Source organism: Hemitrygon akajei, chromosome 28 (genome assembly GCF_048418815.1).
Source record: "Hemitrygon akajei chromosome 28, sHemAka1.3, whole genome shotgun sequence".
In the NCBI taxonomy this organism is placed as follows: domain Eukaryota; kingdom Metazoa; phylum Chordata; class Chondrichthyes; order Myliobatiformes; family Dasyatidae; genus Hemitrygon; species Hemitrygon akajei.
In genome coordinates this window covers 10,264,337-10,291,552 of record NC_133151.1, presented here as the reverse complement: position 1 = coordinate 10,291,552, position 27,216 = coordinate 10,264,337, and the positions used below count along the sequence as shown (strand labels likewise).

General features: G+C 46.6%; 1 protein-coding gene across 1 annotated transcript in view; it reads right to left on the bottom strand.

Moving 5' to 3' along the window:
* Positions 1 to 27,216, bottom strand: part of dnajc4 (DnaJ (Hsp40) homolog, subfamily C, member 4) — a 227,446-nt gene that overhangs the window by 34,584 nt on the left and 165,646 nt on the right. The window contains exon 4 of the mRNA XM_073031176.1: positions 6,571 to 6,657. Within this exon, the coding sequence (XP_072887277.1) occupies positions 6,571 to 6,657 (87 nt within the window). The remainder of the gene's footprint in view (positions 1 to 6,570; positions 6,658 to 27,216) is intronic.

Here is a 27,216-nt window from a genome sequence, read left to right as displayed (position 1 = left end):
ACCGTTTCGCTGAACACCTACGCTCGGTTTGCCATAGGAAGCAGGATCTCCCAGTGGCCACACATCTTAATTGCACATCCCATTCCCAATCTGATGTGTCCATGGCTTCTTCTACTGTCCACACTCAGGTTGGAGGAACAACACCTTATATACCGTTTGGGTAGCCTCCAACCTGATGGCATGAACATTGACTTCTCTAACTTCCATTAATGCCCCTCCTCCCCTTCTTACCCCATCCCTGATTTATTTATTTCCCCCTTTTTTTTCTCTCTCTGCCCATCACTCTCTGCCTGTTCTCCATCTTCCTCTGGTGCTCCCCTTCCCCGTTCTTTCTCCCTAGGCCTCACGTCCCATGATCCTTTCCCTTCTCCAGTTCTGTATTCCTTTTGCCAATCACCTTTCCAGCTCTTGGGTTCATCCCACCCCCTCCGGTCTTCTCCTATCATTTTGGATTTCCCCCTCCCCCTCCTACTTTGAAATCTCTTACTATCTTCTACTTCCGTCAGTCCTGACGAAGGGTCTCGGCCTGAAACGTCGACTGTGCTTCTCCCTATAGATGCTGCCTGGCCTGCTGTGTTCCACCAGCATTTTGTGTGCATTGCTTGAATTTCTAGCATCTGCAGATTTCCTCATGTTTGCTTTTTAAATCCAGTGACAGAGGTCAATGGCCAGACTGGTTCAAACTGACAGGAATCATTATCATTATCCAAGGGGACCTAGCCTCAAGATTCGAGGGAGCAGATTTAGGCTGGAGTTTAGGAAGAACTGCTTTTCCCACAGAGTGGTGAATCTGTGGAATTCTCTGCCAATGAAGCAGTGGAGGCTGCCTCAGTAAATATATTTAAGACAAGGTTGGATAGAGTTTTGCAGAGTCGGGGAATTAAGGGTTATGGGGAAAAGGCAGGTAGGTGGAGATGAGTCCATGGCCAGATCAGCCATGATCTTATTGAATGGCGGAGCAGGCTCAACGGGCCAGATGGCCGACTCCTGCTCCTGTTTCTTATGTTCTTAAGTAACTCAAATAACCACACATTACAACAGTGGTGTGCTGAACAGCATCTCTGAAAGCACAACATATCAAAGCTTGAAGTAGAGGGGCTACAGCAGCAGAAGACCACGAACATGCTTCAATGGTACAGGATGTGCATAGTAAAATGGCCGCTGAGTACATGTTCAACTTGTGTTTCACTAAATAAATGGAAATATGATCTGTAGCTTTTAAGGTCAAACTCTGGCAACAATCCCCCGAAATATTTTACCTATTTCATTTCACATAGTGCACAATAACAGGCCTTTCTGATTCAGCGAGCCCACGCCGCCTAATTATACCCAAGTGACCAATTAACCTGCGCTGTCTGAGGAAGTGCTGGGGGCAGCCCGCAAGGGTCGCCACTGTTCCGGCACCAGATTGCAACTCACTGTCTTTGGAATGTGGGAGGAAACCAGAGCCCCCAGAGGAATCCTTCCCAGTCACGGGGAGAACATAACTCCTTATATTCAGTGGTGGAATCTGGAATTGTGGTCAGGGTTGGGTAATAAGGCCATAAAATTATTATCTAAAGTATAGTTTGGCTACGTTTTATCTAAATGGATTTGCAAGTTCAAGGGAGTGAAAACCCCTCATCCTGGTAACATTTTTATCTCGTGATTAAGTTCCTTCACCTGAGACACTCTACCCTGCTCAAAGCAATTTCGCCGTGTTTTAACTCAAAAGATCCTGTGTTGTGCTCTCCTCCATTGACAAAAAGACCGGAGTTTGAGGCCTGGTGTTCAGGGTCCTGTTGGCGACGTGTCCAGAGTTTGCGGCCTAGTGTTTGGTGGTCGACGGGCCCCGAGCTTGATTCTGAGGATCAAGGCCCAAAGGTCGAATAAGAAGCCTGGTCATCGCGGTCCAGGGACCAGAGCCTGAGTCTGCGAATCTGCTGGGAAAGTCAGGGGCCCAATGCCTGAGAATCTGAGTCCAAATCCGCTGGAGGCTGAAGATGGCCTGTCCTGGAGTTGGGGGACGGTGTTTGCGTACGGCTGGGAGGGAGGAAGGAAGGGGGCTTGTTCTTTTTCGCTTGTTGTGTTATCTGTCTTGTTCTGCCGAGCATTGTGGGGATGCCATGTTGGAGACGGAAACTGTGGTGACACTTGCCGGCTGCCGCAGCCTCAGATGAGTTGGCTGGTAACGCAAGCGACACATTTCACCGAACACTTCGATGAACAGGCGGTAAGTCAATTTGAATCTTATCTCGAATCTTGAAATTCGGGCGCAGGGGATGAAAGGGGGCAGAATACGTAGGAGTACAGAGCTGGTGGAACAGAGGGCTGATGGGAGGATAGTATTTGTAGAACCGTAGCTTATAACAGAAACGGGGAGGAACAAACAGTTTTGATTAAGCCAAAGATGATTCATGCTCCAAGACAACCACAACCTTCTTGTGGTTTGGAGGATTGTGTGCCTCAGTGACCTGGACAGCTCTGCTGACAGGAATCAGGGCTCTATGTTTTGGCTCTTGGTAGGGTCACCCATGCCAGACAGGTCAAAGGTTGGAGGACTGACTAAGGGTGGTCCACCGGTCCTCCAGGTTCGGGGGGGGTTCGGCTCGGGGATAACAACCCTGACTGGTAAAAGAAAACTGTCACAGAAACAGCAATGAAGGAACCTCCTACCTAAGAGTCTCTTAAAAGACCCTATTGTATCCACCTCCACTACCATCGCCAGCAGTGCACTCCATGCACCCACCACTCTCTGTGTGAAAAACTTACCCTGACATCCCCTCGGTATCTGTTTCCAAGCACCTTAAAACTGTGCCCCCTTGTGTTATCCATTTCAGCCCTGGGAAAAAGCCTCTGACTCGACTCTGACACGATCAATGTCTCTCGTCATCTTATACACCTCTATCAGGTCTCCTCTCATCCTCCGTCGCTCCAAGGAGAAAAGGCCGAGGTCACTCAACCTATTCTCATAAGGCATGTTCCCCAATCCAGGCAACATCCTTGTAAATCTCCTCTGCACCCTTTCTATGGTTTCCACATCCTTCCTGTAGTGAGGTGACCAGAACTGAACACAGTACTCCAAGTGGGGTCTGTAACATTAGCTGTAACATTACCTCATGGCTCTTGAACTCAGTCCCACGGTTGATGAAGGCCAACACACCAAACGCCTTCTTAACAACACTGTCAACCTGCTCAGCAGCTTTGAGTGTCCTATGGACACGGACACCAAGATCCCTCTGATCCTCCACACTGCCAAGAGTCCTACCACTAATATTATATTCTGTCATCATATTTGACCTACCAAAATGAACCACCTCACGCTTATCTGGGTTGAACTCCATCTGCCATTTCTCAGCCCAGTTCTGCATCCTATCGACGTCCCGCCGTAACCTCTCACAACCCTCTAGACTATCCACAACACCCCCAACCTTTGTGTCATCAGCAAACTTACTAACCCACCCTTCAATTTCTTCATCCAGGTCATTTAACATAATCACAGAGTGTGACGGTATTCCTGAGTCTCCACCCGGGACTTGTGTGACTGACAGGAGTGAAAACCGAGAGGAAGCTACAGACATGATGAACGCTGCCAGAGATGGAGGACCTTCATTGCTGACCGAAATGCCAGTGGAGTAACAGGCGATAAATAACATCACTGCCATACTGAACACATCAGTGGGGTGAAAACTCTTCCTCTGAGCACAGAGGCAGGGATCGCCACTTTGATTTCTACGCCGAACAGCGCTCAACCTAAGGTGTGACAGAGTTGGGAAGGATGGGGGCACAAGGCTGCCGAGCCAAGATGAGGTGACCGCTCAGCCTGAGTGCGGCGACACGCTGGTAGACCAGACCTTCAGTTCTTAAGCAGCATCACAGCTCTTAATTAATCCATTGTCCAAACTGGAGCCCACTTCCCCAAAGTTAGACACTGGAACATTGTTGCTGTAACATTAAATAAGGCTGACATTTGAAAGCATTCATGAAATCTGGAGCTCAGAGAATCTTGAATGGGGAGTGCTCCAGATTGTTGGAATATTGGAACACAGGCTTTGACTCAGATTGAAAGTCATGTGGGCAAAAGAAGTCACAGCTATTAACATTCCCTGGACACTGTGTTCATCAGAAGGACGGAACGCACCAGATCTGTATCTTCATTCAAAACGTCATTATAATCACTAAGTCAGAAGTTCAAAGCTGCCAAGAATGCTTTATGAGCTCAGTCGGTCACACAATCATTCACACAATTCTTCCACGCGCTCTCATTCTCAGGCTCCCCTTTGCTCCGCTCCACTTCAGGGCTCACGCTCCAAATATTGGTCAGTTGTCAGCAACTGTCCGTGCGGTTCTGTGCAGTGGAGGCTTCTGGCAACACTTCACAATAGAGATTTCGCCAGCAGCCTTTCCCAATGGAGACTTCCCAAAAGCTCTTCCTAACAGAGACGCCCCAAAACCCTTCCCAATAAAGACCCCTCAAAACCCTTCCCAATAGAGACCCCTCAAAAACCTTCCAAATAGAGACTCCTCAAAAACCCTTCACAATAGAGATTCATCAAAAACCTTCCAAATAGAGACTCCTCAAAAACCCTTCCAAATAGAGACTCCTCAAAAACCCTTCACAATAGAGACTCCTCAAAAACCCTTCACAATAGAGACTCCTCAAAAACCTTCCAAATAGAGATTCATCAAAAACCCTTCACAATAGAGATTCCTCAAAAACCTTCCAAATAGAGATTCATCAAAAACCCTTCACAATAGAGACTCCTCAAAAACCCTTCACAATAGAGATTCCTCAAAAACCTTCCAAATAGAGACTCCTCAAAAACCCTTCACAATAGAGACCCCTCAAAAACCTTCCAAATAGAGACTCCTCAAAAACCCTTCACAATAGAGACTCCTCAAAAACCCTTCACAATAGAGACTCCTCAAAAACCTTCCAAATAGAGACTCCTCAAAAACCCTTCACAATAGAGACCCCTCAAAAACCTTCCAAATAGAGACTCCTCAAAAACCCTTCACAATAGAGACTCCTCAAAAATCCTTCACAATAGAGATTCATCAAAAACCCTTCACAATAGAGATTCATCAAAAACCTTCACAATAGAGACCCCTCAAAAACCTTCCAAATAGAGACTCCTCAAAAACCCTTCACAATAGAGACTCCTCAAAAACCCTTCACAATAGAGACTCCTCAAAAACCTTCACAATAGAGACTCCTCAAAAACCTTCACAATAGAGACTCCTCAAAAACCCTTCACAATAGACTCCTCAAAAACCCTTCACAATAGAGACTCCTCAAAAACCCTTCACAATAGAGACCCCTCAAAAACCTTCCAAATAGAGACTCCTCAAAAACCCTTCACAATAGAGACTCCTCAAAAACCCTTCACAATAGAGACTCCTCAAAAACCTTCCAAATAGAGACTCCTCAAAAACCCTTCACAATAGAGACCCCTCAAAAACCTTCCAAATAGAGACTCCTCAAAAACCCTTCACAATAGAGACTCCTCAAAAATCCTTCACAATAGAGATTCATCAAAAACCCTTCACAATAGAGATTCATCAAAAACCTTCACAATAGAGACCCCTCAAAAACCTTCCAAATAGAGACTCCTCAAAAACCCTTCACAATAGAGACTCCTCAAAAACCCTTCACAATAGAGACTCCTCAAAAACCTTCACAATAGAGACTCCTCAAAAACCTTCACAATAGAGACTCCTCAAAAACCCTTCACAATAGACTCCTCAAAAACCCTTCACAATAGAGACTCCTCAAAATCCCTTCACAATAGAGACTCAAAAACCTTCACAATAGAGACTCCTCAAAAACCCTTCACAATAGACTCCTCAAAAACCCTTCACAATAGAGACTCCTCAAAATCCCTTCACAATAGAGACTCCTCAAAAACCCTTCATAATAGAGACTCCTCAAAAACCCTTCACAATAGAGACTCCTCAAAAACCCTTCACAATAGAGACTCCTCAAAAACCCTTCACAATAGAGACTCCTCAAAAACCTTCCAAATAGAGATTCATCAAAAACCCTTCACAATAGAGACTCCTCAAAAACCCTTCACAATAGAGACTCCTCAAAAACCTTCACAATAGAGACTCCTCAAAAACCTTCACAATAGAGATTCATCAAAAACCACAATAGAGATTCATCAAAAACCCTTCACAATAGAGACTCCTCAAAAACCCTTCACAATAGAGACTCCTCAAAAACCCTTCACAATAGAGACTCCTCAAAAACCCTTCACAATAGAGACTCCTCAAAAACCCTTCACAATAGAGATTCATCAAAAACCCTTCACAATAGAGATTCATCAAAAACCTTTCCCAAGAACCCTTCCCAACAGGAACTCTGCCTACAGCCCTTCCCAACAGAGACCTCCAACAGCCCTACTCAATACTCTCCCAAGATCCTTTCCCAATAGAGACTCCCCAAAAACCCTTCCCAATAGAGACATCTAACAGCCCTTCCCAACCCTGTCCAGAGGAGCTTCCCCCTAATCGCTGCCTCCCATGGAATCAGTCCTGTCACATTTACCGGGACTCCAGGATACTTGCTCATAATAGGTGAAAGGTTACCTTGCTCTCTCCTTGGACTCGTTATAAATCTCTCTGATAACTTGGTCCTTGTGGTCCATGAAGTTACTGTGAACCTCTTCAAGCTTCCTGCAAGGCAAAAAGTTTGATTTATAGCAAGCTTTTTAAATTTCCCTCATAAACTTGAAGGACTAGATTTTCTTTCATTTCGTTCCAGCGGATCTCACCAGGACCTGCACGTAAGCGCCACTGCAAAGAAGGCTCAACAGCGCCCCTATCTTCTAAAAAGTTTTCTCAGTTTTAGCAAGCCTTCTAAAACTTTTGACAAACTTCTTCAGTGAAGTGACTGGTTGCATTAGGGCTCGATATGGAAAATAAACATTGCCCAAGAACAGAAAAGCCTACAAAAAAGTGATTGGTACAGCCCAGTCCATCACAGGGGAAGCCCTCCCCACCATTGAGCACATCTACAAGGAGCGTTGCCACAAGAAAGCAGCGTCCATTGTCAAAGACTCCCACTATCCAGGCCGTACCCTCTTCTTGCTCCTGCCATCGGGAAGGAGGAACAGGAGCCTCAAGTCCCACGCCACCAGGATCAGGAACAGTTATTGCCCCTCAACCATCAGGATCCTGAACCAGTGTTGATAACTTCACTCACCTCAACACTGAACTGATTCTGCAGCTTATAGACTCACTTTCAAGGACTCTACAACTCACGTTCTCAATATTATTGTTTTTTCCGCTCAAACTACTCTAGTGTTGGTTAGCAATGCGGCTTTCTGCAGATTTACATAAATATTGCTGTGTAGGGCTCGTTGTTTAACACTATTGTGTAGTGACTTTGGGATGATACCAGTTGTAGATGTTACTATCGGTACAATGCAATCCCTGTTTATGTTCCAAATTTATTATTATTATCTGTGGGGCGGTTTCGTAAATGCATAATTTGCCATCTTCTGCACATTGGTTGTTTCTCTGTCTCTGTGTGCAGTTTTTCATTTATTCCGTTGTGTTCTTTCCTCTTTACTGTTTATGCCCACAAGAAACTGAACCTTAGGGTCGCATATGGTGACATACACGTACTTTGACAATAAATTCACTTGGAACTCTGAACTTCTTTTGCAAGCTTGAAGGACTAGATTTGGGCTTGAAGCCATTCAGAAGGGCGTGACCACAAATGCTTTAGAGATAATCCTGCTGTCGGATTAGCTGCCGAAAACGATCAAATCTGGCAGCGGCCTCAGAGGCACATCCGACGGGAGGCAGAAACCGTCCCGAAAAATACAACTTGACCTTCAGGTTAAGGGTTTGAGCAGCAATTCCAGTCCGCACAGTTTCACACCCAAACGGCGCTGAACGTTTGAAACTCGCCCCCGTTAAAAAAGGCTGACAAGGCCAAGGGGGTGGCACGGTTAACGCTAACGATCACCAATTTTTCTTCTTCTCCGCGAAGTTTCAGATTTGACCAGAAGGATCTTTCCTTTTTTTTTAACTGTATCCTCAAAATGGACTGCCCAGTCCCCTTTTTTTTTGTTTTAGGTTAGTTTATTGGGTTTTTTCTCTCAATAACAGAAATTTTGAGTCTCTTTTTTCTATGAACTGTTAAGAAGAGATGTGGTCCTTTTTTTTCTTTAGATCAACTTAATACTACATATGATTTTGACAATGTATATTCCTTTCTTTGTTTGTACTATTATTGAAATATGTAGTTGAGATAACCTCATCTCTGATTTGTATTTATCCTTATTATTTTAAATCCAAAAAAAAAGATTGAAAAGAAAGAAGAACGATCACCAATTGGGGGTTCAATTCCCACCACTGTCTATAAGGAGTCTGTACCCACCCACCCCCGGTTATTATTTCTGATTTTGCACCATGCTGGATGTTGATGCAAGCGACACATTTTGCCGCACACTTCAGATCTGCGCTCCGCTGCAGGTGGCACGGTGGCCTAGCGGTTAGTGCAATGCTCTTACAGCGGGACGTCCCGGATCCAATTTCTGCCGCAGTCTGTAAGAAGCTTGCACGTCCTCCCTGTGACCACTCGGGCTTCCTCCAGCTGTTCTGGTTGCAGAACCAGAATCACTGGTGTGTGTTGTGAAATTTGTTAACTTCGTGGCAGCAGTACAATGCAATACATGATAAATATAGAAAAGAAGTGAATTACAGTAAGTATATGAATGTATATTAAATATCACCACTTGACCAAGGCCCCAGACTGTGACGCTTTGCGCTCATTCCTTGAATTCTGTGGGTACTATCGGAGGTTCGTGAAGGACTACTCTGAAAGTGAGTCACCCTTTGAATCAGCTTCTGTGCGGTTACTCTCCTTGGGGAAGAAAGGGGTGGATGGTAAAGATTATCTTAGCCCTTCAGAACCTTCTGGATGAGAAATGTGAGGAGGCCTTTCAACTGCTGAAGCAGCTGCTGACGAGAGCGCCAGTGCTGGCTTCGGCAGACCCCCGGTTGCCGTAAAAAAGTCAGAAATAATAAAAAAACTGAGGTCCCGTTCATGGGTTCAACGTCCATTTAGAAATTGGATGGCAGAGGGGAAGAAGCTGTTCCTGAATCGCTGAGTGTGTGCCTTCAGGCTCCTGTACCTCCTCCCTGATGGCAGAGGGGAAGAAGCTGTCCCTGAATCGTTGAGTGTGTGCCTTCAGGCTCCTGTACCTCCTCCCTGATGGCAGAGGGGAAGAAGCTGTTCCTGAATCGCTGAGTGTGTGTCTTCAGGCTCCTGTACCTCCTCCCTGATGGCAGAGGGGAAGAAGCTGTTCCTGAATCGCTGAGTGTGTGTCTTCAGGCTCCTGTACCTCCTCCCTGATGGCAGAGGGGAAGAAGCTGTCCCTGAATCATTGAGTGTGTGCCTTCAGGCTCCTGTACCTCCTCCCTGATGGCGGAGGGGAAGAAGCTGTTCCTGAATCGCTGAGTGTGTGCCTTCAGGCTCCTGTACCTCCTCCCTGATGGCAGAGGGGAAGAAGCTGTCCCTGAATCGTTGAGTGTGTGCCTTCAGGCTCCTGTACATCCTCCCTGATGGCAGAGGGGAAGAAGCTGTTCCTGAATCGCTGAGTGTGTGTCTTCAGGCTCCTGTACCTCCTCCCTGATGGCAGAGGGGAAGAAGCTGTTCCTGAATCGCTGAGTGTGTGTCTTCAGGCTCCTGTACCTCCTCCCTGATGGCAGAGGGGAAGAAGCTGTTCCTGAATCGCTGAGTGTGTGTCTTCAGGCTCCTGTACCTCCTCCCTGATGGCAGAGGGGAAGAAGCTGTTCCTGGAACTTTGAGTGTGTGTCTTCAGGCTTCCGTACCTCCTCCCTGATGGCAGAGGGGAAGAAGCTGTTCCTGAATCGTTGAGTGTGTGTCTTCAGGCTCCTGTATCTCCTCCCTGATGGCAGAGGGGAAGAAGCTGTTCCTGAATCGTTGAGTGTCTGCCTTCAGGCTCCTGTACCTCCTCCCTGATGGCAGAGGGGAAGAAGCTGTTCCTGAATCGTTGAGTGTGTGTCTTCAGGCTCCTGTACCTCCTCCCTGATGGCAGAGGGGAAGAAGCTGTTCCTGAATCGTTGAGTGTGTGCCTTCAGGCTCCTGTACCTCCTCCCTGATGGCAGAGGGGAAGAAGCTGTTCCTGAATCGCTGAGTGTGTGTCTTCAGGCTCCTGTACCTCCTCCCTGATGGCAGAGGGGAAGAAGCTGTTCCTGGAACGTTGAGTGTGTGCCTTCAGGCTTCCGTACCTCCTCCCTGGCTAACAGCGAAAAGAGAGCATGTCCTGGGTGATGGGGTTCTTAATGATGGACACTGCCTTTCTGAGGGCCCACTCCTCCTACATTTCAAAATCAAACTAAGGATGTAATGTTGAGCCTTTGTAAAGCACTTGTGAGGCCTCACTTGGAGTATTGTGAGTAGTTTTGGGCTCCTTATCTTAGAAAGGAAGTGCTGGAACTGGAAAGGGTTCACAAAAATGATTCCGGTATTGAACGGCTTGTCATACGAAGAGCATTTGATGGCTCTGGCCCGCTATTCGCTAGAATTCAAAAGCATGAGGGGTGACCTCATTAAAACCTATTGAATGGTGAAAGGCCTTGATTGAGAGGATGTGGAGAGGGGGTTTCCTATGGTGGGAGAGTCTAGGACCAGAGGACACAGCCCCAGAACAGAAAGGTGTCCTTTTAGAATGGAGATGAGGAAGAGTTTCTTTAGCCAGGGAGTGGTGAATCTGTGGAATTCTTTACCACAGGCAGCTGTGGAGGCCAAGTCTTCATGTATATTTCAGGTAGAGGTTGATGGATTCTTGAGTGGTCAGGGCACGGAGGGATACGGGGAGAAGGCAGGAGATTGGAGCTGAGAGGAAAGTTGAATCAGTCATGATGAAATGGCAGAGCGAAGTCGACGGGCCAGATGGCCTAATTCTGCTCCCATATCTCATAGTCTTCATATCCCATATCCCATTAAGTCCCACGTTGCTGATCCCTGTCTCTTTGACGTGGAGATTAAGGGCTTCAGTTCAATCAGTTCTGCAGCTTCCCTGAGGAAAGGTACCAGAAGTTCCTTCAGGACAGAAAAGCCAACAAAAAAGGGGTGGATACAGCCCAGTTCATCACGCGAAAAGCCCTCCCCACCACTGAACGCATCAACACTGCCACAAGAAAGCAGCGTCCGTCACAAGATCAAAAGATATAAGACCAGACTAATCCTGTATACCTCTATCAAATCTCCTTTGAATACAGTCCTAACCTGTTCAATCTTTCCTCCAGACCCAGCAACATCCTTGTAAATTTTCTCTGTCCTCTTTCAACCTTCTTTACATCTTTCCAGTCAAATCTGAGCAACTCCTCTCTCGTGCCTGTGCAATTGCCTTTACTTGGCTGTGATTCTGATACATCTGGCTTTAGCTTCTCCTTCTCAAATTTCATGGTGAATTCGATCACTTGCCCCTAAGCGTTCATCAGAGACCAACAAAGACCTCCACCAACCAGGCCTCCTTGCAACGACAATCGGGTTCAGAATCAGAATCAGGTTTTATTATTGTCGGCATGTGTCGTGAAATTTGTTAACAGCAGCAGCAGTTAAATGCAATACATAATATAGAATAATAATAAATAAATAAATTACAGTCTATGTACAAATTGTACAAAAAAGAGAAATACTGTGTATTAAAAAAAAGTGAGGTAGTGTTCAAGGGTTCAATGTTCATTTAGGAATCGGATGGCAGAGGGGAAGAAGCTGTTCCTGAATCGCTGAGTGTGTGTCTTCAGGCTCCTGTACCTCCTCCCTGATGGCAGAGGGGAAGAAGCTGTTCCTGAATCGTTGAGTGTGTGTCTTCAGACTCCTGTACCTCCTCCCTGATGGCAGAGGGGAAGAAGCTGTTCCTGAATCGTTGAGTGTGTGTCTTCAGGCTCCTGTACCTCCTCCCTGATGGCAGAGGGGAAGGAGCTGTTCCTGAATCGCTGAGTGTGTGTCTTCAGGCTCCTGTACCTCCTCCCTGATGGCAGAGGGGAAGAAGCTGTTCCTGAATCGCTGAGTGTGTGCCTTCAGGCTTCTGTACCTCCTCCCTGATGGCAGAGGGGAAGAAGCTGTTCCTGAATCGCTGAGTGTGTGCCTTCAGGCTCCTGTACCTCCTTCCTGATGGTAACAGTGAGAAAAAACAGTGAGGCAGTGAAGAAAGCTAATGGCATGCTGGCTTTTATAACAAGAGGAATTGAGTACAGGAGTAAAGAGGTCCTTCTGCAGCTGTACAGGGCCCTGGTGAGACCACACCTGGAGTATTGTGTGCAGTTTTGGTCTCCAAATTTGAGGAAGGACATTCTTGCTATTGAGGGAGTGCAGCGCAGGTACACAAGGTTAATTCCCGGAATGGCGGGACTGTCATATGTTGAAAGATTGGAGCGACTGGGCTTGTATACACTGGAATTTAGAAGGATGAGAGGGGATCTGATTGAAGCATGTAAGATTATTAAGGGATTGGACACACTGGAGGCAGGAAGCATGTTCCCGCTGATGGGTGAGTCCAGAACTATAGGCCACAGTTTAAGAATAAGGGGTAGGCCATTTAGAACAGAGATGCGGAAAAACTTTTTCACCCAGAGAGTGGTGGATCTATGGAATGCTCTGCCTCAGAAGGCAGTGGAGGCCAAGTCTCTGGATACATTCAAGAGAGAGTTAGATAGAGCTCTTATAGATATAGGGAGAGGGCAGGAATGGGGTACTGATTGCATATGATCAGCCATGATCACAATGAATGGCGGTGCTTGCTAGAAGGGCCGAATGGCCTACTCCTGCACCTACTGTCTATTGTCTATAAAAGGGCATGTCCTGGGTGCTGGGGGGTCATTAATGATGGACGCTGCCTTTCTGAGGCACTGCTCGTTGAAGATGTCCTGGTTATTTTGTAGGCTAGTACCCAAGATGGAGTCGACTAAATTTACAACCTTCCGCAGCATCTTTTGGCCCTGTGCAGTAGCCCCTCCTCCATACCAGACGGTGATGCAGCCTGTCAGAATGCTCTCCACGGTACATCTATAGAAGTTTTTGAGTGTATTTATTGACATACAAAATCTCTTCAAACTCCTAATGATGTATAATCGCTGCCTTGCCTTCTTTATAACTGCATCGATAGGAAGGGACTAGGTTAGATCTCAGTGTTATTTATAGTATTTATTTACTTATTTGTTATTACAGGTAGTCCCCGAGTTACAAACGTTCGACTTACAAACAACTTGTAGTTACGAAATGAAGAAGGAGAACGTCATCTGCCATTTTAAGTCGGATCATGACGCCGTCCGCCATTTTAAGTCATTGCCGTTGACACTGTGTTGAGTGTGTAACTTTGTATTTGGCTTAAATTTTTCTTAGCAAGATTCACCCTGACCACCCCCCCCCGTTCCGGTCGGCTGGTGGCGCAGTGAGATCAGCGCCAGGCTGGAGAACGGAAGTTCCAGAGTGCGATCCAGTGACAGACCGCTCCTGAGTGCGCTCTCCCATCCGTGCCGGGTTGATGTCGAGCTCGCAACTCAATCTCATATAAAAAACACTGCCACCTCCAGTTTAAATTCCCACGTGGAATATTGTGGAGGATCAAATACCCAAACCCAGCACAGCCCCCACTTGTCCCATTTAACCTGTCGTAATGCGGTGGACTTTAGGACCCGGGGAATTCAGTGCGGTGGTCCTTAGGACCCAGCGGACCTCGGGAGCTGGCGGCGCTCAGGACCCACCACCCGCAGTGTTTCTGTTCCGTTGACAGGAAGCGATCACGTTTGAAAATAAAGTGGAAATAATAAAGCATATGGAAAGAGGTGAAACGTCATCGGTCATTGGAGAAGCGTTAGGCTACAGTCGGTCAATGATCGGAACAATTTTAAAGGATAAAGTAAGAATAATGGAGCATGTGGAAGGCCCTGCCCCGATGAAAGCTACAATTATTATTAAGCAACGCAGTGGTTTAATTTTTGGAATACATACGTTTCTTAAGTGTTTTATATGCATAGAAAGGTAAAATATATACTATATACTAAGACAAATGTTTGACTAACTGACGCTACATAATACCAGATGTACTTGTTCAAACTTACATACAAATCTGACTTAAAGACGGACTCAGGAACGGAACTCGTACGTAACCCGGGGACTGCGTGTATTATTATTTGTTTTTTTCTTGTATTTGTCTTGTCCTCTTTTCTTGCTTTCTTTTCGTGTGGCCATTTGTCTGCCTTTGTCTCTCTCATTGATTCTATTGTACTTCTTTGTATCTACTGTGAATGCCTGCAAGAATGTTATGTTGGCATTGTATAAGACATTGGTGAGCCCTAATTTGGAGTATTGTGTGCGGTTTTGGTCACCTACCCACAGGAAAGATGTAAATAAGGTTGAAAGAGTACAGAGAAAATTTACAAGGATGTCGCTGGGACTGGAGGACCCAAGTTATAAGGAAAGATTGAATAGGTTAGGAATTTATTCCTTGGAACATAGAAGACTGAGAAGAGATTTGATAGCAGTATACAAAATTATGAGGGGTTTAGATATGGTAAATGCAAACAGGCTTTTTTTCCAGTGAGGTTGGGAGGGACTCCAACCAGAGGTCATGGGTAAAGGGTGAAAGGTGAAAAGTTTAAGGGGAACATGAAGGGAAACTTCTTCACTCAGAGAGTTATGAGAGTGTGGAATGAGCTGCCAGCACAGGTGATGCATGAGAGGTTGATTTCAACATTTAAGAGATGTTTGGATAGGTACATGGATTGGAGGGATATGGTCCCAGTGCTGGTCAATGGTTTGGCACAGACTAGATGGGTCGAAGGGCCTGTTTCTTTGCCACACTTTTCTACAACTATGACTCTAAAACAAATCTCAGGTTGACATAGGGTGACATACAGACACTTTGATAATAAATTTACTTTGAACTTTGAACTTATTCTCCGAGGAACTGCGCTACATTACGAGCCTGAAGTTTATACAGAGAGTGGTGGGTACATGGATGGCCTGCCAAGGGTGGTGGCAGACCAGGTAGAGGCAGATACATTAGGGCATTTAAGAAACTCTTGGATGGGCACATGGATGACAGGAAAATGGAGGGCTATGTGGGAGGGAAGGGTTAGGTTGATTTTCGCGCGTGGTAAAAAGGTGGTACAACATCGTCAGCCAAAGGGCTTGGACCTTTCTCTGTTTTTTGTTCTAAAGAGAAACAGCTGCTTAACTGGACAGGCAGGAGAACACCTCTTTTTATGGAGGTTCTCACTGGAAGTAGAAACTTTACAAAACGTTCCTAATACATGTAAATGTTCATGGCAGACAAAGTTGGTCCCGGATCCTTGATCCTTGGAGGTTCAAAGAAGGCTTCAGGGCTTAGGAACTTGGGTCTCGGGCTGCCAAACCTACTAAGAGTTTCCTCTGGTGAGGAAGTCCATATGGACTTCAGGAAGAGGAACGCACAACAGTCCTCATCGAGGGATCGGCAGTGGAGAGCATGGGCAGTTTCAGGCTCCTGGGCATCGACATCTCTGAAGATCTATCCGGGGCCCAATTATGAAGCAACTCATAATCCATTAAGAGCTTGAGAAGATTTGGTCTGTCACCAAAAACCTTAGCAAATTTCTACAGATATACCATGGAGAGGATTTTAACTGGTTGCTTCACCATCTAGTTTGGGGAGGTGGGGTGGGGGGGCACTGCACAAGATTGGAAAAAGCTGCAGAAGGTTGCAAACTCAGCCAGCTCCATCATGGTCAGTAGCTTCCATACCATCGAGAACATCTTCAGAAGACAATGCCTCAATAAAGATAGCATCCATCATTAAGGACTCCCTTACCCAGGGCATGTCGTCTTCTCATTGCTCCTGTCAGGGAGGAGGTACAGGAGCCTGAAGACACACACTCAATGTTTCAGGGACAGCTTCTTCCCCTCTACCATCAGATTTCTGAGTGGACATTGAACTAATGAACACTACCTCAACATTTTTGCTCTCCATTTGACCTATTCGTTTAATTTAATTTTTACATACATGTTTGTTATACTTCATTGTGAAGACTGGCAGTCAGAGAACTGCCTGGCCTTGGCTGGCATGGACTGGGTCCTCACACCACCTGTTACAGCCACCCAAGGGAGGAGCCGTTATGGCAGAGAACAGAGGGACAGTGGGCGTGATGGAATCGGTGCTGGTTTGGGGACTGGCCCCTGCAGGCCGGCTCTCCCATCGGCGCTGCTCTCCAGTGTTCGCTCCTTGGAAGACAGGGTGGATTGCCTCCGTCTGCGGCTGACCCAGCGTGAGATGAGGAACTGCTCCGTACTTCTTCTTGCAGAGACATGGCTTCAGAACAACATCCCATGCACCATCAGTCTTCAGGCTGTGCCACTCGGGGATTTGTGCTGACATGATTTTGTAACTGTACGTGCTGGATCCTAACTTTATACGCCATGTATGACTTTATGTATAGTATTTTGTATCTTGGAACCTGGCAAAACGCTGTTTCGTTTCGCTGTATAGATGTGTATGGTTAAATGACAATTAAACTTGAACATGAACTTACTGTAATTTATAGTTTGCTTTAGTTATAATGCATTGCTGCCAAAAAAAATAAATTTAATGATGTACACTATGTCAATTATATTAAATCTGATTCTATAGGGATTGAAGTCAGGCCATTCATTCTGCCCTTTCTAAACGCCTCTGCCTTCTATGGATAGTTCCAATCTCATGCACTTAGAAAAATATTTCCGAGGCTCTCCTTCAACAAGTTACGCTTGCAGTGAAATAAACAAGCTGGAAGTGCTGATATTATTCTGGTAAATGCTGTCATGGCCCAAGCATCCCTTTCATAATCGCTGCCAAGGACAGCTTGCTACGGCCTAACAAATGGGGAGAAAACTCATCTCTTGGCTGATATTTTTTTAAATTACCTTTGCATACGAACACAGAAATTAACCTATCGTTTCCATTTTGGGCCTCTTATCTCAGAAAGGGTGCGCTGGCATTGGAGAGGGCCCAGAGGAGGTTTACGAGCACGACCTCGGGAACAACAGGGTTAACGTACGGCGAGCATTTGATGGCTCTGGGCCTGTGCTCGCCGGGAGTTCAGAAGATCAGAAGACTGAGCGGAGATCTCATTGAAACCCATCAAATACTGAAAGGGCCAGATAGAGTGGATGTGGAGAGGATGTTTCCTATAGTGGGGGAGTCTAGGACCAGAGGGCACAGATAGAGTGGACGTGGAGAGGATGTTTCCTATAGTGGGGGAGTCTAGGACCAGAGGACACAGATAGAGTGGATGTGGAGAGGATGTTTCCTATAGTGGGGGAGTCTAGGACCAGAGGACACAGATAGAGTGGATGTGGAGAGGACGTTTCCTATAGTGGGGGAGTCTAGGACCAGAGGACACAGATAGAGTGGACGTGGAGAGGATGTTTCCTATGGTGGGGGAGTCTAGGACCAGAGGACACAGATAGAGTGGACGTGGAGAGGATGTTTCCTATAGTGGGGGAGTCTAGGACCAGAGGACACAGATAGAGTGGACGTGGAGAGGATGTTTCCTATAGTGGGGGAACCTACAGCCTCAGAATACAAGGACGTCCCTTTAGAACAGAGGTATTTTTCCCAGGGCTGAAATGGTTGCCACTAGAGGACACAGGTTTAAGGTGCTGGGGAGTAGGTACAGGGGAGATGTCAGGGGTAAGTTTTTTACTCAGAGAGTGGTGAGTGCGTGGAATGGGCTGCAGGCAACGGTGGTGGAGGCGGATATGATAGGGTTTTTTAAGAGATTTTTGGATAGGTACATGGAGCTTTGTAAAATAGAGGGCTGTAGGTAAGCCTAGTAATTTCTAAGGTAAGGACATGTTCTGTATTGTGCTGTAGGTTTTCTATGTTTCTAACAGAGATGCAGAGGAATTTCTTTAGCCAGTAGGTGGTGAATCTGTGGGATTAATTGCCACAGATGGTTGCGGAGTAGGGGCCAAGTAATTGGGTATTTTAAAGCTGAGGTTGATAAGCTCTTGATTAGCAAGGACATCAAGTGTTATGGGAAGCAGGCTGGAGAACGGGGTTCAGGGAGAGATAATAAATCAGCCATGATGTAATGGGGGAGCAGATTCGATGGGCCAAATGGCCTAATTCTGCCCCAATGTCTCAAGGGCTTCATTACCCATGAAGAGCTGGCGACAGCATTTCCCCGTTCGATGACCATTGGCACGAGGGCAGCTCAGGACTCTGCGGTGCTCGGCGCCCCCTGCCCCCTACTCTCTAGAGCGCAGCTCCAACGCCCGTCCAGATTCGCTGACGGCACCGCTGTTGCTGGACCAATCGCAAGGAGGCGGTAAGTCAGCTGACCAGAGCGAGGCAGGACGCCTGGTTGAAAGGTGCGGCAACACTAACCTCTCAGTCCATGTCAGTAAAACTGATTGTTGGCCCCCCGGGGGGAGAACGAAGAGGATGACCAGTCTACAGTGGGGTGGGCAAGCTGCGTTAAATTCCAGGATGTTTTTTAATGGGTTCTATTGGGTTTCTTTGATGCTGCCTGTGAAGCGATGAATCTCAAGGTTGTATATAGTATACATACTTCGATAACAAATACACTTCCTGGGCCCAGCCACTTTATTAGACACAGGAGTGGGACACGGTCTGGTCTTCTCCTGTTGCAGCCCGTCCACTTCCAAGGTCTGACGTGTTGTGTGTTCAGAGATGCTTTTCTGCGCACCGCCGTTGTAACGGGTGGTTATTTGAGTTACTGTCGCCTTCCTGTCAGCTTGAACCGGTCCGGCCGTTCTCCTCTGACCTCTCCCATTAATGGGGCGTTTTCGCCCACAGAACTGCCGCTGACCAGATTTTTTTTTGATTCTTGCACCATTCTCTGTAAACTCTATGGAGGCTGTTGTGCGGGAAAATCCCAGCATCTGACATAGTCAAACCGCCGCATCTGACACCAACAATCTTTCCACGGTCAAAGTCTGTCCGAGGTCACATTTCTTCCTCGTTCTGAGGTCTGGTCTGAAATCTCGTGGGGTTTTCATGCGTAACAGTCTGCAAAGTTTTTGGATAACGGTGCAAAGAAAAAACAAAACAGAGAGGTCAGAGGTGAACAGCCAGACTGGTTCAAGCTGTCAGGAAGGCGACAGTGACTCAAATAACCTCAACGTTACAACAGTGGCGTGCAGAAGAACATCTCGGAAAAACGTAACACGTCGGACCTTCCAGCAATAGGGAACCATGAAGGCACACTCAGTGGTCACTTTATTAGGTACTGGAGGTATACTGAATGTACACTATCCGTATTGTCCCCTAACACAAGGATAGTCGGTATTTCTAATACCATTTATAGGAATTTCCAGCCCTGCTGCTGAAGCTAAAGGAGATTGCTTACACTATTGCAAAATCAATTCCACTGTATATTCTTGGAAAGGTGTTTGTTCACTTGTGGTTTATAACTTGGCTCTGCATAACAGTTTAAAAGTTGGAACCGAGAAGATGGCAGAAAGATTAGAGCACTGAACTCCAGCCAGGGTTTGATTATTTTGTGTACATTATTCCAAGTATAAACCACATCTTCAGGTAGGCCTTATCAATTTCCACATGTGCAGTTAAATACCCATTCTGTGCCAATGTATTTATTTGAGACTAAAAACTGTCTCTCCACAAAGTAAATTAAACGACCGAGATTAAAGATACCAAGACCAAAGGCTGTGGGCTGAACTATAAATGTCTGCTTGGAAAGAAGACATTCCAGTATTTGGAGTGTGAAAGGGGCTGTATAACTGTATTTCTTTCTATTTTAAGACCATACGACATAGGAGCGGATTTAGGCCATTTGGTCCAGCGAGTCTGCACCGCCATTCCATCATGGCTGATTTATTTTCCCTCTCAACCCCATTCTCCTCCTAACTTTTGACACCCTTACAATCAAGAATCCATCGACCTCCGTTTTAAATATACCCAATGACGGCCTCCACAGCCATCTCTAGCAGTGAATTCCACAGATTCACCACCCTCTGGATAAAGAAATGCTCCCTCATCTCTATTTAAAGGGTCATTCTTCTATTCTGAGGCTGTGCCCTCTAATCTGAGACTCCTCCGCAATAGGAAACATCCTCTCCACATCCACTCTCTCTGGGCCTTTCAATATTCGGTAGGTTTTAATGAGATCCTCCTCACTCCACTAAAGTCCAGCGAGAACAGGCCCAAAGCCACCAAACGTTCCTCATACTCTGGCTTTACAGTGAATAGAATGGGCTCGACTCCCTTCCAGCGTTCAATAAGACCATAGCTGATAACCTCAGTTGACTCCACGTTCATTTTCCACATCATCTGATCCCTTTCTTCCAAAACTCTATCCGAGTACCTCATCCCCTCACCCTCTTTGACTGAATAATTATAAAGGCTCGTATTCTTGAGTGAAGAAATTTCTCCCTGTCCGATATTCAAAATGTGGCACCTACTTCTGGAGAAGCACTAACAAGGCACAAGAAGGGAATGGAGGGGTGGGCATGATACACAGGAGGACATTTAACACAAATTGGCTTCAATCATGTGGGCAAAATGGCCTGGCCAGTGCTGTAGTGTTCCATCTTCTACAATCAGTGGCCACGTTATTAGATACACCTCTATACCTGCTCGTTAACGCAAATATCTAATCAGCCAGTCATGTGGCAGGAACTCAGCGCATTAAAGCATGCAGGCATGGTCAGGAGGTTCAGTTGTTGTTTGGACCAAACATCAGAATGGGGAAGAAGGGGGATCTAAGTGACTTTGACCGCAGAATGATTGTTGGTGCCAGATGGGGTGGTTTGAGTATCTCAGAAACTGCTGATCCCCTGGGATTTTCACACACAACAGGGGTTTCCAACCTGGAGCCCATGGACCCTTTGGTGAATGATAGGGGTCCATGACACAGGAAAGGTTGGGAACCACTAGTCTAGAGTTTATGGAGAATGGTACAAGAAACAAAAGACATCCAGTAAGCGGCAGTTCTGTAGGCAAAAACACCCTGTTAACGAGAGAGGCCAGACTGGTTCAAGTTGACAGGAGGGTGACTGTAACTCAAATAACCACACATTACAACGGTGGTGTAGCTGGCCGGTGGTGTCCGGGCATCAGCACCGGACTTCGGGGCGCAGGGTCCCGGGTTCGAATCCGGTCGGCTCCTCGCGCGCTGGGTTGAACATTGAGTTAGCGACTCGGCCCTGTAAACGACAGCCAACTGCTACGGAAATGGCAAAAAATGTCGCCCGACGTCCCACAAAGAGTGACGAGGAACCACAACACAACGGCGGTGTGCAAAAGAGCATCTCTGAACACACAGCACGCCAAACCTTGAAGGGGACGGGCTGCAGCAGGAGATGACCATGACCGGCCATATACGGGCAGAGGAGGTGTCAAGAGCGCACTCTGGAGTTAGGGTATTAAACAGATATTAATTTCACCAGCAACCAATCTTCAGGCATGAACGTGGATCGTAGATTGAATTTAAAATGCAGCCCTGAATAGAGTTGATTGCAAACCAGACAATGCTGTTTAACATACACTGTGGGTGTCTGGAGTGTGGGTAAAAAGAGGAAGGTGATTGAAAACTACATGTAATTCAAAGGAAGCATTGTAGATCCATTGTAACTATAGAATTGTCCTGCACCTGCCTTTGATAAAAATGTCATGTAATATTGGGCCGGGAGGCCCCTTCCTCCAAGAGTGCCTCCTTTTTGTTGAATAAAGCACTTCTGTGTCTACTACCTTCAGTATTTCTCTGTTGACCTTGTTCCCTGTTACATACGGGACGTCCCTAACGAAGTGGCCACCGAGAGTAAGTCCTAAATCAGAGTGGACCGGTTCCATGTGGCCCACGGGGGCTGAATCTGGAAATCCCTTTCCCGCAGGTAATTAATCCTTGCAAATCATTAATTAGTGCGTGGATTGAATACAGTCATGAGATGCCAGGTCAGCTGGATGGCTGGTGGGAAACAACTCCCAGCTCCTTGGCATGTGCCCCGGGTTTAATTACTGAAAGGCCAGAAAACGAAGGAGTATATAGATACTCGAGCCTCCGTTTAGAGAAGGGAATTAAACTGCGGAGATTACTGTGTGTAAATATGTACTTAATGTGGGGCTCTAATATAAACAAACATTCATTACGCGTTCCGTGCTTGTAGGAGTTCGAATAATCCTGATAAAATACATATGTTTCAACAGAACTGGACTTGGAGGCTGCAGCGTATAAAATTAGCAGTATTTATCCACGCTCTAACAGTGCCTCTTATCATCGCTGCTAATTCTGCAAGCTTCCCCCTCCTTTAGGGGACTAATATGCCACGGTTAGAACTTTTAAACAAGCCAGTCAGCACAGCTTTGAGTGCTCTTTTAGTGAAGGCGTGACGATCATGTCAGAACAGGAGACGTTGTTTAAGATCATTCAGAGGGACATGTGCCAACATGCAATCATTAGGAAAGAACGCCAGTGACTATGCTCTCCCAGAGATCCTGCCTGTCACGGAGCCCTCTCACAAAATCCTACAGATGCAATGCTGAAAGTATCCAGACGGGTTGCATCATGGTCTGGTACGGGCAACTCGAATGCACGTTGAATTCTTGCAACTTTGAAAGAGCCGGAAGAAGCTGTAGAGAGTGGTATTGCATTGTCCCGGGCCATTAAGGGCTTATTAACCCATCACCGCCACCCTGAATATGACCTCTCCCATTCAGAATCCAAATCAGGTTTAATATCACCAATATACGTCATGAGATTTGTTGACTTTGCGGCAGCAGTACGAAGCAAATACAAGATAGTCGAGAAAAAAATTATGAATTACAGTAAATATATATGTAGAATAGTTAAATTAAATAAGTAGTCCAAAAAAATAAAAGTCGTGGGGTAGGGTTCATGGGTTCAGTGTCCATTCAGAAATCGGACGGCGGAGGGGAAGAAGCTGTTCCTGAATCGCTGAGTGTGTGTCTTCAGGCTCCTGTACCTCCTCCCTGATGGCAGAGGGGAAGAAGCTGTTCCTGAATCGTTGAGTGTGTGCCTTCAGGCTCCTGTACCTCCTCCCTGATGGCAGAGGGGAAGAAGCTGTTCCTGAATCGTTGAGTGTGTGTCTTCAGGCTCCTGTACCCCCTCTCTGATGGCAGAGGGGAAGAAGCTGTTCCTGAATCGTTGAGTGTGTGCCTTCAGGCTCCTGTACCTCCTCCCTGATGGCAGAGGGGAAGAAGCTGTTCCTGAATCGTTGAGTGTGTGTCTTCAGGCTCCTGTACCTCCTCCCTGATGGCAGAGGGGAAGAAGCTGTTCCTGAATCGCTGAGTGTGTGTCTTCAGGCTCCTGTACCTCCTCCCTGATGGTAACAGTGAGAAGAGGGCATGTCTTGGGTGATGGGGGTCCTTAATGATTGGCGCCGCCTTTCTGAAGCACCGTTCCTTGAAGATGTCCTGGATACAACAGAGGCTAGTGCCCATGATGGAGCTGACTGAGTTTTCAGCTCTCTGCGGGTTATTTCGATCCTGTGTAGTACCCCCCACGCTCCCCATACCAGACGGTGAGGCAGCCAGTCAGAACACCCTCCACGGTAGATCTGTAGAAATTTCTGAGTGTTTTGGGAGACATACCACGCCTCCTCAAACTTTGAATGAAATATAGCTACTGTTGTGCCTTCTTTGTAGCAGCATCAATATGTTGGGCCCAGAGATACTGACACCAAGGAACTTCAAATCGCTCACTCTACCATTAGTGAGGAGCTACAGGAGCCTGAACGTACACATTCAATATTCCAGTATCAGATTCTTCTCCTCCGCCATCAGATCTCTGAATGGACAATGAACCCACAAACACTACAGTCATCATCATCGTGATGTGCCGTGTCGTATGATGTAGTTGATCGTGGTCTCGCAACCATGATTGTTCTCAGCAATTTTTCCCAAATAGAGGTTTGACATTGCCTTCTGGGCAGTGTCTTTACTGGGTGACCCCCGGCCATCATCAAGACTCTTCAGAGATTGTCTGCCCAGAGTCAGTGGTCACATAACCAGGACTTGTGATCTGCACCGGCTGCTCATATGACCGTCCACCACCTGCTCCTACGGCTTCACGTGACCCTGATCGGGGGGGGGCTAAGCAGGGGCTACACCTTGCCCAAGGGTGACCTGCAGGCTAGCGGAGGGAAGGAGCACCTCACACCTCCCCTGATAGAGACGTATCTCCACCCCACTACAATACCTCACTATTTTTGCACTTTTTTTGCACTACTGTTTAGTACACACTGTTATGCCCGCAGCCCCCTCCTTTGTGAGAATCGCAAGAGCACTAGTGGGTTGGGTCAGTGGACCCAGGAAATGGGAGAGAGACGTGCCGGATGCCTCGTTCCCCGGCGATGCAAAATAACGCGACATTGGCCATTGTCTCTTGGAGACACATTTGTGGATTGGGGACTAGGCTACGTGCAAGCCCTCGGGCAAAGTGGGCCGGTTGAGAGAGAGATTGCATCACCCCCAACCTGATTGACATCTACTACCCTGCGAGTCAAGATAAAAGAGGGGCTGTAGAGACGGCCCCTCAGACGCACCAGAAGAAACGCTAGCGATCCAGTAATAGCGGGAAGCCATTTGAAGGAAGCCACGTGCGTTCGGTTCCCTTTCCTGGGAACTGGTGGCGGGTACCACAGAAACGAATTTCTTGAACTAACAACGGGGAACCAACTCCCCCGACTCAACGGATTGGCCTCATCAAAAGACCCGGGCAAGTTTCTTTTCTCACAAATCTCTCTCTCTCCAACAAGTGAAAACCCAGCGGTCCCCAAAGTCTGAAGCCTGCAGGAACTGAGTGACTTTTATATTTCCATCGGACAATATATTATCCCCTAGACAAACGATAGAGCTATTTCTTATTGATGATTATTACTATACCCGCGCTTTTAGATTGAGTATTGACGACGTGTATTATCTGAATGTTTGTACTAATCTTATTTTTGTGCCCCTTTATAAATAAAGACTTTTAAAAACAGTACCATCAGACTTCAACGGACCTCTCTATCTTTGCTGGTAAGTGACCCAGTTACGGGGTACGTAACAACACACACACAAACTACCTCTCTCTCTCTCTCTCTTCCAGTTAATCCTTTTCATTGTAACATTCAAGATGATTGTCGCTACCAGCAAATTCTTCATAGCTCCTAACTTGTTAGAACATAGAACACACAAAACCTACAGCACAACCTTCGAAGAGCTGAGAGGTAATGTTGCAGCTATATAGGACCCTGGTCAGACCCCACTTGGAGTACTGTGCTCAGTTCTGGTCGCCTCACTACAGGAAGGATGTGGAAACCATAGAAAGGGTGCAGAGGAGATTTGCAAGGATGTTGCCTGGATTGGAGAGCATGTCTTATCAGAATAGGTTGAATGAACTCGGCCTTTTCTCCTTGGAGCGACGGAGGATGAGAGGTGACCTGATAGAGGTGTATAAGATATGAGAGGCATTGATCATGTGGATAGTCAGAGGCTTTTTCCCAGGGCTGAAATGGCTAACACGAGAGGGCACGGTTTTAAGGTGCTTGGAAGTAGGTACAGAGGAGATGTCAGGGGTAAGTTTTTTACACAGAGAGTGGTGAGTGCGTGGAATGGGCTGCCGGCAATGGTGGTGGAGGCGGATATGATAGGGTCTTTTAAGAGACTTCTGGATAGGTACATGGAGGTCAGAAAAATGTAGGGTTTTGGGTAACCCTAGGTAATTGCTAAAGTAAGTACATGTTCGGCACAGCATTGTGGGCCAAAGGGCCTGTATTGTGCTGTAGGTTTTCTACGTTTCTATGTTTCTAACCCACACCAGTCCTCAGAGAGGGATTGGAAGTGGAGAGAGTCTGCAGTTTCAAGTTCCTGGGTGTCAATATCTCTGAGGATCTAACCTGGTCCCAACATATCGATGCAGACACAAAGAAGGCACGACAGCGACTATACTTCATTACAACTTTGAGGAGATTTTGTATCTCACCAAAGACACTTGCAAATTTCTACAGATGTACTGTGGAGAGTATTCTGGTAATGGAGGTGGGGGGAAAGGTATAGCACAGGATTTGAATAAGCTTCAGAGAGTTGTAAACTCACGTCAGCTCCATCACGGGCACCAGTCTCCGTCGTACCCAGGACATCTTAAAGGACCGGTGCCCTAGAAAGGCAGCGTCCATCATTAAGGAACCCCATCATCCATGTCATGTCTTGTTCTCATCAGGGAGGAGGTACAGGAGCCTGAGGGCACACACTCAGTGATTCAAGAACAGCTTCTTCCCCTCTGCCATCAGGGAGGAGGTACAGGAGCCTGAAGGCACACACTCAGCGATTCAGGAACAGCTTCTTCCCCTCTGCCATCAGGGAGGAGGTACAGGAGCCTGAAGACACACACTCAACGATTCAGGAACAGCTTCTTCCCCTCTGCCATCAGGGAGGAGGTACAGGAGCCTGAAGACACACACTCAACGATTCAGGAACAGCTTCTTCCCCTCTGCCATCAGGTAGGAGGTACAGCAGCCTGAGGACACACACTCAGTGATTCAAGAACAGCTTCTTCCCCTCTGCCATCAGGGAGGAGGTACAGGAGCCTGAAGACACACACTCAACGATTCAGGAACAGCTTCTTCCCCTCTGCCATCAGGGAGGAGGTACAGGAGCCTGAAGGCACACACTCAGTGATTCAAGAACAGCTTCTTCCCCTCTGCCGTCCAATTTCTGAACGGACATTGAACCCATGAACACTACCTCACTATATTTTTATTTCTTATTTTAATTTCTGTTTTTGCACTACTTACTTAACTATTTAATATACATAGTAACTGTAATTCACAGTTCATTTTCTCTATTATCGTGTATTGTATTGTACTGCTGCCGCAAAGTTAACAGATTTCACGACACATGCCGGTGATATTAACCTGATTCTGATTCTAACAACTATCGAGCACCCAGTGCTACTCATATCCCTTTTCAGTACCCCCCACCCCCCAAGGTTCTGTCCCTTAACCAGATACAGCAAGTCAGGTTTATGGTAATTGAACTATATTCATGCACACCGCCAACCGAGATGTTTCTGCCGATCAGGGTATAAAATACAGTAGTACACATAACACACAATGACCTAGGAGAGTAAGAATTAAATCTACAAATGAATTACACATAAATAAACAAAGTTAAAGTGCTTAAATTATATTGTATAGGGTACAGATCAGATTAACCAGTGACACTTCGAATGCGATGCGTCAGGGAGTTC